At 42.5% G+C, this 12785-nt stretch overlaps 1 protein-coding gene across 1 annotated transcript in view; it reads right to left on the bottom strand.

Moving 5' to 3' along the window:
* The window catches only part of RAB3B (RAB3B, member RAS oncogene family), a 66286-nt gene that overhangs the window by 48664 nt on the left and 4837 nt on the right, over positions 1 to 12785 (bottom strand). Inside the window, exon 2 of the mRNA XM_043962560.1 lies at positions 4770 to 5000. Coding sequence (XP_043818495.1) covers positions 4770 to 5000 — 231 coding nt within the window. The remainder of the gene's footprint in view (positions 1 to 4769; positions 5001 to 12785) is intronic.

Raw genomic sequence — 12785 nt, 5'->3', positions numbered from 1 at the left:
ACAGAGAGGTGGATAGACAGACAATTAGAAATAATCAAGGCTGCCATTTATATGACATCTTATAATTCACAAAACACTTCACAGTCATGACCTCATTCGAGCCTCATGACAATACTGTGAACTACATTATATATTTTTTCTCCTATTTGACAGACAACAAAACTGAGGAGAACTGACTTTTTCAGAATCCCAGAGCTAGGAAATAACTTAGCCAGAATTTGAGAATTTGAACCCAGGTTGGTGCCCCTCCAGATTCCAGGTTCTTTCCACAATACCACTAGGTTCTTTTTCTCTTTTCCCCCTCCTTTCCAGAAACCTCACCCTTTAGGGAAAGACACATGAAGCCATCTGGCTGAGGGATAATTGAACAATTCACTGGAAGTGAGTGTCAAGCTCTCCCCACCCCACCAGAGCAGGCAGTGGGGTGGTAGAAGCCTGCAGGGGGGCTGTAGGTTGTATGTGTGGGAAGCAGCTGTGATGCCTCCTGGGGGGAGCAAGCCATGTTTGTTTGCATCCTACTCTGAGATCTGTATGAGGGCTAGTGGGGAGAAGGCTCTGGATGTCACACCTGTTCTTGAGAAGTGAGAATGGGAATGATGAGCGTTCCAGCCCCAGGGAAATCAAGAGGTAAAGGCAGAGTTGGCCCTATTAGAAGGGACTTCTAGCCATGAGTGTAAGCAGGAAGCTTGGCATGGAGGGAAAGATGCTGGAGAGAGAGAGAGAAGAGAGAAAGAGAGGGAGAGGGAAGACAAGAGGAGAGAGAGAGGGAGAAAAAAAAACAAGAGAAAAGGGGAGAGAGAGAAAAGAAGGAGAGAGAGAAGAGAGTGGGAGAGAGAGGAAGAAAAGAGGAGAGAGAGGGGGAGAGGGAGAAAGAAGAGAGAAAGAGGAAGAAAGAAGAGGAGAGAGAGGGAGAGAGAGAGAGAGAGAGAGAGAGAGAGAGAGAGAGAGAGAGAGAGAGAGAGAGAGGAAAGGGAACTTTCCTGGGTTCAAGTTCCATCCAGCTTTGTCACTTATTACTCTATAAATTTGGGCAAGTCTCCTAGTCTCTCTAGGCCTCTCATAGACCTCAGTTTCCTCCTCTGTATAATTAGAAGGTTGCATTTGATGGCCTCTAAGGTCATTCCCTACTCTAAATCTAACATCCCATGAAACAACTAGCAAAAAGTCTTGAAATTATGTAAAGCCCTCATTCAGTGCCCCCAGAAGCATTCCTCTAATTCCCCTCCACCCAGCCTATTGAAACCCAACCAGCTCTACCCTTGACTAGTTGTGTGACCTTGGGTAAGGTACTTAACCCCTCAGTCTGCTGAGAGAGTTCCTTTTCTCCACTGTCAAAAGTTGTCAACAAGGGGCAGCTAGATGGCGCAGTGGATAGAGCACCAGCCCTGGAGTCAGGAGTACCTGAGTTCAAATCCAGCTCAGACACTTAACACTTACTAGCTGTGTGACCCTGGGCAAGTCACTTAACCCCAATTGCCTCACTAAAAACAAACAAAGTTATCGACAGCACACTTCTTCCCTCACATGGTAGTTGGGGGTGGGGAACTCTTTGTAAATCATAAAGTAGCAGGGATATGAGAACTCAGAGGACCAGCTAAAAGGCTGCCTCCTCCAAGAAGGCTTCCTGATCTGCCTTATCATCATTACCACCACCACCACCACCATCATTAATTTATTAATCTCCCACTGTGTACTAGATATAGGGGACACAAAGACAAAAACAAGGTGGTCCTCTAGCTTTAAGAACTTTATATTCTATTTTCTCTCTGCACCATACTGCCTTTCCATGAAGGGGATGACATGGTTTCCAAGTAAATATGAGTGTTCTCAGAACTTTGACCGAAGCTTGTCATATCTGCTTTATGATTACAGGATCCAAAGTTGGAGGGAACTTCCAACTAGCCCAAACCTCTCGTTCTATACATGAAGAAACTGAGGCTCAGCAAGGTGCACTGATTTATCACAGGGACACAGGACCATAGATTTCGAATTATAAGGTACCTTAGAAGGAATCTAGCCCAATCCCCTTACAGATGAGGAAACTGAGACCCCCTCAAAGAGACTAAATGATTTGTCTAAGGTCATATAGGTGGTTAACCTGAAGATTTGATTCTGAGCAGTCTGACTCTAAATCCAAGTCTGTCTACTGTGCCACACTATCTCCTCTTTCCCCTACCGGCACCACGAGTTCCTTGAGAACAGGGACATATCTTATTCACCTCTGTACCCCTCCCCATGCCAGACAAGGACACAGCAGCTTGATGAGCTTTTGCTGAATTGTACTGTGACTGGTTGTTGACAATGAGGAAAGAAAAGAAAGCAGGGGAGATTGGATCAGAGACTGTCAGCTCCCAGAGGGCAGGGACTATCTGATCACCAACCCATCTGGGATTAATAAAGACCCTTCTGATTAATGGACAACAAGGAATAGGTCCTTGTTGGGTAACTGCTTTGGTCTTGGGGAGAGGGGGGAGGGGAAGGAGAATATGTTGAAGATGAAGCCTTGGTCCTTAGGAGCTGAGTCACACAATCACAGATACTTAGAATCTCAGCTTTAGCAGAGTCCTTAGAAACCATGTAGTCCAAATGGTAACCAAGGAACCAATTGTCTTACGACCGCCACAACCTTTGTTTGAAGATCTCTGAGGAGGGGGAGCTCAGCCTTCTGTAACTTGGGACAGCTTGAAGAATTAGCAAGCTGTAATTTAGACCAAGTCTTCCCTCCAATTCTCATTTTACCCTCAAGCGCAGTCAAGTCCAATGACTCTTCCTAATAGTTGAAGATAGTCATCACATCCTCCTAGTCTTCTTTTCTCAATTTGGTCAGTCAAAAGCATTTATTAAGCCCCTACTATGTATCAGGCACTGGGCTAAATGCTTAGGATACAAAGAAATATCAAAACAGTCCTTGCCACGAAGGAACTAACATTCTTATGGGCAAGACAACATGCAAGTAACTGGGCATATACAAGATATAGTCAGTGTATATGGAAGGTCATCCCAGCAGGAGGACACAAGCAGTTGGTAGTGTAGGTAGATAGAAGAGACCAAAAGATGCACCCAATTAATATTAATTGCCTACTATGTATAGGGCACTATGCACAGTGCTGGGGATACAAATATGGAGAGATCAGAAAGGCTTTCTTGCTAGAATAAATGTATAATAAAGGCACTCTGTAGGGGTGGATGGTAATGGCCTTGCAACTTTTGTTCTAATTTCTAAGATCAGTTATATTTGTTCTGGCCCCTAGTTTTATCCACATACCATTCAAAGAGGACTTATAGAGTGAAGCTCACGTTGGTAGCCCAGCCTGCACATAGGTCCTATAGGTTCTAGGGAGTCAGAATTCCTGAAATGAGTTTTGGGGACAGAGGCTCATAGGCAGTAATTTTTTTTTCTTTTTTTTTTAGTGAGGCAATTGGGGTTAAGTGACTTGCCCAGGGTCACACAGCTAGTAAGTGTTAAGTGTCTGAGGCTGGATTTGAACTCAGGTACTCCTGACTCCAGAGCCGGTGCTCTATCCACTGCGCCACTTAACTGCCCCATAGGCAGTAATTTAATGAGAATTACAGAGGAATTTTCTAACCTGAAGTCAGATAATTGTCAGGACTCTGAATCTTGAATTGGCACCAGACAAGCAGAGTCAAAAGAATAGACTTAATCTTAGACAGAGACATTCTCTTCACTTGCTGGCTGTTGCTTAATTGGTATAGTAACTCAAAATCCTGGCTATGCATGAAAAGAACATAAAGTATCTTTGTCTGGGAAACCCTTTCTAGCTACCATACCCCAGGAATAAAGAGTAGCATATGGTATCAGAAAACAGCTTGGTAATCTTGAGACCAGTGAAGGAGCAGACAATATGGTAGAGACATGATACCTAGAATAGAATAGTGTAACGACACTTCCAGAGAATATTAGAACAATATCAGAGGAGTAAAAAACCCAAACCACATGTTCATCTTCACTGTATGTCCCAACATATGTGTCCTCTGCCCATATGTCCTGGCCACTTGATTTCTGGATACATCCTCCATGAATATGCTTTCTCATATATTCCTCAGGCATGTCTTCCATATATATATATAATATATATAATACATATATCTCAATGGATGTATAGGTATATTATATATGTGTGCATATATATAGTGTGTCATTTACATTCTCTACATCTGTTCCATTCCCTATGGGTAGTATATTGCCAATGGAAAAAGTATACCCAATATCTACATGGTGTGGGAAATCTTTTCTTGTCATTTTATTTTGCTATATGCTGTTTGATTAAATGTCTTTTGTTCTGAATTAAAGTATCTTCTGGCTGGCTAATAAAAGTAGGAACATCAGTGGGGGCTCATGAGCTATGATTTTGAGTGAGCATTGACTCACAGAATGCTTAAAATCCAGAGGCTGCAAATGTGAAAACAGTACCCCACATGCTATGGATATATCATCAAAGCTTTGATACAAGGACCCCAAAGGCTGGACACAGGCCCTAAGCATTCTTTTCTTTTTTTGTGAGGCATTTGGGGTTAAGTGAGTTGCCCAGGGTCACACAACTAGTAAGTGTTAAGTGTCTGATCCGGATTTGAACTCAGGTCCTCCTGAATCCAGAGCCGGTGCTCTATCCACTGTGCCACCTAGCTGCCCCTCCTAAGCATTTTCTTGGTTGATGTCCCAGTGACCTGTCATGCTCTCACCCAGACCCAAGAGACCAATCTGCCCTTGGGGAGCATTCTAGTTCCTATTCTAGCCATTAACAACTCACCCAGATCTGTAGTTTCACTCTCTTTTCATTGCGGTAAACAGTCTTCACTTTGAAGTCAATGCCCACCGTGCTGACAAAGGCTGGGGTGAAGGTGTCATCCGCATACCGGAAGAGGAAAGAAGTCTTCCCGACGCTGCTATTGCCAATGATGAGCAGCTTGAACATGTAGTCAAAGTTTTGGTCTGAAGCATCTTTGCCTCCAGCTTTGCCTCCTTCTGTCACTGAAGCCATCTGCAAGAGACACATAATTGCCTCAGTCACCGAGAGATGCACACCCCCTCTTCTGCTGTCATCCAGAGAGACATCCTTGTGTCATCCAGTGAAAAGACCCCTATCTGTGGAGTCAGAGGAAGTTGGTTCAAACTCTACCTCTGACTCTTTATTTTTTAGTGAGGCAATTGGGGTTAAGTGACTTGCCCAGGGTCACACAGCTAGTAAGTGTTAAGTGTCTGAGGCCGGATTTGAACTCAGGTACTCCTGACTCCAGGGCCGATGTTCTATCCACTGCGCCACCTAGCTGCCCCCTACCTCTGACTCTTAAACCCAGGTGACCAATCACTTTATCTCCCTAAGCCTCCCATGCCTCCTCTGTAAAAATGTCCAGATGACCTCTGAGGTCCCCTGTGCTCTGGAGCTATGATTCCTCCTCCAGGATCATCCAGGGATACCATGGGTCATCCCAACATTTGCACCTGGAGCCATTGTCCATTTGGTATCTGCTCAGGCATCCTGGCCCTCCATACTTCTCCCCTCCTCCAGGCTTCCATTCTTCTAACCCATCAGCTAGAGCTCCAGCTCCAATCAGATTGTTCTCACCTACCCTTGTCCTTTCCAAGGCCTGCCCTAAAGCCTGGCTTATGCTCTCTCCACTCCATCTTTTCCCAACCACATCTATCCTTCAAGACCCAGCTCAAACCCATCTTCTCCGTGACCCTTACCCTGACCATGGCAGGCACCCCCTTCTCTAATCCTTTCCAGAATTGATCAGGCATACACTCAGTCAGACCTCTGATTTACTGCCCAATTCAAGAAGCATTTATTATGTATCTGCTACACGGCAGGCCCTGCACAAGGCACCGGGAATAGCAAGATAGAACAAAAGAACTCTCATTCTACTGCCTCCAAGGAACTTCCATTCTGCTACAGAAATATTCTTCTCTAATCTCTAACATACAATTATAATCTTCTGAAATAGAGTGTGAACTCCCCACAGGCAGGGTCTTATGGTGTGGTCAAGGGCAAAGATCTCTGAATCTGGAGCCATAGGACCTCTAGGTTCTAACGCTGACTCTACCACTTACTGAGAGAGACAGACACAGACACAAACACAGATGCAGACCTGGGGTGATTCACCTCCCTGAGTTTCTCAGCTTCCTCATCTGTAAAATGGGCAGGTTGGACTAGCTAACCCCTGATGTCCCTTCCAGCTTGAGTTCAGAAACCATCTTTTTTTTTTTTTTTTTTTTTTTTTGCAGGGCAATGAGGGTTAAGTGACTTGCCCAGGGTCACATGGCTAGTAAATGTCAAGTGTCTGAGGCTGGATTTGAACTCAGGTTCTCCTGAATCCAGGGCCAGTGCTTTATCCACTGTGCCACTTAGCTGCCCCAGGAGCCATCTTTCTTTTTTACTTGTTTTGGTATCCACTGATACTAGCACCATGACACACACATAATAAGAACTGACTTGCACTGACTTGACTTGAAGCAGACTACACACCTCCTGATAGAGAGGTGATAGATAGTCTCAGGGTATAGAAGGAGATGTATACTCTTCCACAGGGCTAGTGTGGAAATTTGTTGCAAGGTTGTTTTTTCCTTTTTTCTTTTCAGTGGGGAGGGCAGAGGTAAGAGGAAGAGAAAACTCCCTCATTGGATGTCTTTAAGCAGAGGCAGACTACTTTGGAGGTACGCTGTAGAGGGAATTTGGGGTCAGATACAGGTTGGCCTCCACCCCTGAGGTACCTCCCAGCTCTAAGATTCTTTGATTCTGTAACTGACTGCTTAAGCTATAGGGAGGACCAGGTGTGTCAATTAACGCAAGGAATTTTTAACTTTTTTATAATTTACTATATTTTTCCTATGTATGAACTTTAAATGCAAATAATCACAGGCAGATATTGTCATTTTACTTTAAAATAAAAACTTTCATCCTACAATCTCTTGCATGTGCAAATGTACAAAGTTCTTTTCGGTAGCTTAGTTCTTCTAGGTGTTCTTAAATTCTAATCCTTCTATTCAGGGAAAGGAAGAAGTATTTATTAAATACCCACTACATGCCGGGCACTGTGCTAAGTGCTTTACAAATTTTATCTCATCAGATCCTCATGACAACCTTGTGACTTAGGTGCTATTATTATCTTCCTTTTACAGTTGAGGAAATTGAGGCAGAGAGTGGTTCAGGGATAAAAATCTTAAGAAGTGACTGAGCAGCTAGACGGCTCAGTGGATAGAGCACCGGCCCTGGAGTCAGGAGTACCTGAGTTCAAATCCGGCCTCAGACACTTAACACTTACTGGCTGTGTGACCCTGGGCAAGTCACTTAACCCCAATTGCCTCACTAAAAAAAAAAAAAAGTGACTGCTCCATCTTGGAATTTGTGATAGAGAAGGAGAGGAAAGCCAGTCATTGTCTAGCATGCAGACTACATTTGAAGAACAGAGATTTCAAACCTTTCACAGAAAGCATCATGATGATCCAAAGGAATGAAATTCTACAAGGGGAAAGCTAGCCAAGGAAGGTTGAAAAGTTCTTCACTCCCAACTCTCCAGCCAGCTCCTCTATAGCCTTGACAGCCACTTGGTCTCCATACAAATATTCTTTCTTTCCCACCCCACCTTCCATTTCTGGAAACTTGAACCAAGATCAAATGAACTCTGTACTAATGTATTCCTTCATGACACCACTCACCATCCCAGTAACCTTCTGGACCAAACTTGCCCCTCTTTGGCCACTACTCTCACTTTGTGGCTTGTCTCCTTCTTTAGAATATAAGCTCCTTGAGGGTAGGAACTTTAATGGACACTTTTTCATTTATTCTTTCTTTTTTTTTTTTTGCAGGGCAATGAGGGTTAAGTGACTTACCCAGGGTCACACAGTTAATAAGTATTAAGTGTATGAGGCTGTATTTGAACTCAGGTCCTCCTGAATCCAGGGTCAGTGCTTTATCCACTGTGCCACCTAGCTGCCCCCCATTCATTTATTCTCAAAAATGAATTTTTGAAGTCTGAAACACCACTCCACCACTGGAAACCTGAATAACAAACCTTGGAAAAGTTGGAAAAAAATTTTAAACCCTTACTTAATTTAAAAAGGGGATAAAAATCAAATCACCAAACTAGAAAACAGATAAGGTAAAAATCACAGAAGGGAAGAGCTGAGAAATATTTGGAGTCTACTATCCACAAATAGATATCAGAAAAAAATAAATAGCATATACAGAGCAAAATACCTGTATTAACACAACCTGAAAGAGAGATCTTAGACAAATTTCAGATTAAAAATCTGGGGTAAGTGTAAAGGAACTAACATATAGGCCCAGTCCACATGGATTTTAGGTGAATTACATCAAACTTTTAAAGAATAATATCTACACTAAAAAAATCTACACTGTACAAATTATTTTCAAATATTAAGAAAGAAAACACCTTAACAAACTCTTATGCAATATACTCCTACTTTAAAAACTAGGGAAGGATAAAGCAAAGAAAGAGTACAATAGTCCAAAAATATAATTAATGAATATTGATTCAAAAACTTTAAATAAATTACTGGCAACAAGATTGGCTCAATATGGCCAAAACATGACTCATCAAAATCAAGTTGGAGGTGCAAAAATAATTCAATATTAAGAAAACAATATAATTATTCATATCACAAATAAAACCATCCAAAACCAGATGATTAAACCAAGAGATGAAGAAAAACCCTTTTGACCCACTTATGCTAAACACCCAAAAGATAATAGGCATAAAGAGAACCTTTTTATAAAAAGATATGGTAAAAACTAGATATCTAAAACAACAAAAAAACCCTATTATCCATAATGGGGAAACACTAGAAGCTTCCCAGTAAATCCAGGAATAAAACAAGGATGACCCCATTCCCTGCTATTACTGGATGTAGTTATAGAAATGCTAGTTATAACAAGACAAGAAAAAGAAATTAAAGGTATAAATATAAGCAAAGAGGAGATAAAAGTATCCTCATTGGCTGATGACATAACAGCATACACACAAAGAGAGTAAATTGGAATTAGTCTCAGAGGAAAGTCAGAAACCACCACAAATGGAAAGAATAACCACAACAACCACACACACAAAACCCCTTGAAACTAAATATTTCAAAGTTATAAAGACCAAGTTTGGGTCCAAAAAGATGTAAGAAGAAATCATCCCCCAGACACCTTTGCATAAGTTGGGGCCCACAGATATGGGATACTCTATATAATATCTGACTTTTTTGATTTTGCTGAATGTTTTGGGATTTGTGTTTTTTTTTTAAATAAGAGATGGCACTGAGAAAGGGATAAAGTGGGAAATATAAGCTATGTGAAAACAAAAGGTATTAATAAAATCTATTTTTTAAATAAAGGAAAATTTGTGAGTCGACCTTGCCAATAGAACACAGATGATGACACTTCATAATTTAAATGTACAGATTCAGGGGCAGCTAGGTGGCACAGTGGAGTCCGGAGGATTTGAGTTCAAATCCAAATTCAGATACTTGGTGCTAGCTGTGTGACCCTAGGCAAGTCACTTAACCTGGATTGCCTCGACAATAAATAAATTAATTAATTAAATGTACAGATTCAGTCCTATATCAATTATGGAACTAGACCAAATAACAAAATTTATTTAAAAGAACAAAAGGTCTAAGATTCCCAAGGGAAATGATAAAAAAAAAAAAAAAGAAGTAGGAATGAGGAACCAGTGGAAACTGGATGACTATACTGGGGCAAAGAATGGATCCCGTGGAGAGAGAAGGGTGAGGTTGTTCAGGTGTGAGTTAGATCAGACACCACTCCCCACCCACCCCTACACCCTTTGCGATTCTGTGAGCCAGGCTTGAAAAAAGCTTGAAGACAAGTGAAAAAGAACCAAACACCGGTCCTTCCACAGCCAGTCATAACGAGAATAGAGGTGAAGGAAAAATGGCAGGAGACCAGGGGGAGCACATTTGGACAGGTCCCTCAGGGGTTCTTCTCCATTACAAGGGGCCGACTTAGCAGGATTCACTGAGGCATTCAGAGACAGCTGAGAAAGCAAGCATCCCTGGGCCTACGCAGGCTGGCAGGCAGCAAGCTGAGAAACATAAGACAGACCGGGCACTGCCCAGCTGTGAATTTGGAAGCCCATGTGCTAGATAAACATCATTTGCTCTCCTTGCCCCCATAAATAAGGAGGCCGGTAGTTACTAGCTTGTTGGCATCAATGCAAATGAAGCCCTAGGGGGGAGGGGAAGACTTGACATCCCATTTGAGGGGCCCCCGGGCTCTGAATGCTATCTTTGAAGAGTTAACAAATATTAATCATCCAAGAATCTCTGCTGGTAGGGACCTCACGGGCCATCTATCACCAGTTCTAAGGCAGAGTGGTAACTTAACTCCAAGAAGTTCCTTTCTCTACCCACATACCCTGTGGTTTGGGAGCAACTAGGTGATGTAGTAGATAGAGCACTTACCCTGAAGTTGGGAGGACCTGAGTCTAAATCTCACTTCAGAAACTTACTAGCTGTGTGACCCTGGGCAAGTCACTTAACCCCAACTGCTTTAAACATCCAGGGCCATCTCCCGTCATTCTGATGTATATCTTGTCACTGGACCTGGATAACTCTGGAGGAGAGAGTGAGGTTGGTGACTTTGCATTGCCCTTCCTCACTTCAATTCACTTCAAGCCATGACATCACCTCCCAACGTCATGGTCTCTTCAAAAAGGAAAGTCAAACAACAATCTTGTGATTCACAGGGTTCCTCATAGAAGACACTCTGGGCATGTTCACTGGCAGTCCCCCAATGTCTGGAATTATCTCCATCTTTTGCCTCCTGGCTTCTTCCACTTCCCAACTAAAATCCTTAAGGCCCCACAGCTTTATTTGCATTGATTCTCATCAGTTCTGCTTAAGCAAAGTCATGGAGTCTCAGCACCAGAAGGGATCTCTAAGGCCACTTCATCCAACCCACAGCATCTTACCAGGAATCTTCTCAAAAATGACTATGGGGGGGGGCAGCTAGGTCACACAGTGGATAGAGCACTGACCCTGGAATCAGGAGGACCTGAGTTCAAATCCAGCCTCAGATGCTTGACACTTACTAGCTGTGTGACCCTGGGCGAGTCACTTAACCCTAACTGCCTCACCAAAAAAAACCCCCAAAAACCCGATTATCCCAACTCTGCTTGGAACCTTCCTACACCCACACAATTCCCAGGGCAACTCATTTCACTCTCCTTGTTAGAACTCTCCTTAGAAAGTTTTTTCAGGCGCAAAGACTAAATTGAATGCCTCTTCTGAATCTCCTAGCCCCTGACTATGGCCCTTCCTGCACAGGTTAGTCCTTGAAATATTTGAAATCACTGATAAAGTCCCTGCCTTAATTTTTCTCTTTTCCAAGCTAAACAGGCCCCATTCATTCAATTAAGCCTCACATAACATGCACTCTAGGATCCTAGTTGTCCTCTCTGGCCTCTCAAAGTCCTTTCTAAGTTGTGGAGCCCACAGCTGACTCTATGAGCTTACAATTCACTTAGACTCTCAGATTTTTCAGTCAAGTTGCTGCTTATGTTTGTGAATAGCAGACTAATATGTTTATGAAACAGATTTCTTTTTTTAAGTAGGCAATGTTTAGTTCATATTGGATCTGGTCCATTAGCCAGACAGTAGGCTGCTTTAGGGTCTTAAAATTTTGTCTTAATCTTAGGGTGAATCCCCCATAATGCCCAAGGCAGTGCTGGTCACAGACTAGGAGCTTAATAAATGTTGGATAAAAGAATGAATGAATTAAGAATGCATGAATGAGGGGCAGCTAGATGGCGCAGTGGATAGAGCATAGGCCCTAGATTCAGGAGGACCTGAGTTCAAATCCGGCCTCAGACACTTAACACTTACTAGCTGTGTGACCCTGGGCAAGTCAACCCCAATTGCCTCACACACAAAAAAAAAAAAGAAAAAAAAAGAATGTATGAATGAATGAGTGAATGAATAAATGATTGAATGTACTGACCATATCACATTCCCTCCCTGAACCTCAATTTCCTCCTTGGGTAAAAGACAGTTTGAACTCAATGATTCCTAAGTTCTTTCCATTCCCCGATCCTTTATCCCCAAGACTGGAAGCCCCTCCAGGATTCTCACTTCTCTTCCAAGCAGGATCTGGTCCAGTTCATGAGCCTATTTTGAAAACTAGCTCCCTCTCTCCTTTGGCCAGGTAATTGCCGGAAGCAAGACCTCCTTAAGAGGAATACCGTAAGTGAAACTCTAACCATCGAGGCAAATGACTCTTATGTAGAGGAGTCCATGTACTTATTTTTTTCATATTTTGATAACTGTATTTCAATGTGATTCATTTCCTCTGTAATTCTACATATTTTACATTATACATTTTAAAACACTGTTTCCCAGACTGACTGCCAAAAAAAAAAAAAAAGATGAAGAACCTCTGATTTAATGGATCCTTCTGGAGTTCAATAACACAAGGGACTAGAAAACAGTGGAGGAAAGGTAAGAAGATAAGCTCCAATCTTTTCTCTGCTTAGTTCAAGCTTTGTCATTCGTTCTGTGACCTGGAGCAAAAAAATTCACTTCTGGACTTCATCCCACCTTTTCTCAAGGCTGTTCTTTCCACTGAAAACATCTTCATTTTCCTTTTCACCACTAGAATTCCTAATAACCATCCTTTAAAGCTCACCTCAAATGGCAGCCCTTCAAATGGGAAGGATGCCCAGACTGACGATTGCCCAAATGAACACACCTCAGCCCAGAAATCTCAAACACAGTTCTGCACCTCTTCTATGCACTAATTCTG

This window comes from Dromiciops gliroides, chromosome 4 (assembly GCF_019393635.1).
Source record: "Dromiciops gliroides isolate mDroGli1 chromosome 4, mDroGli1.pri, whole genome shotgun sequence".
Lineage (NCBI taxonomy): Eukaryota > Metazoa > Chordata > Mammalia > Microbiotheria > Microbiotheriidae > Dromiciops > Dromiciops gliroides.
The sequence above is the reverse complement of the archived record's forward strand: the minus strand, read 5'-3'. Positions and strand labels throughout refer to the sequence as shown.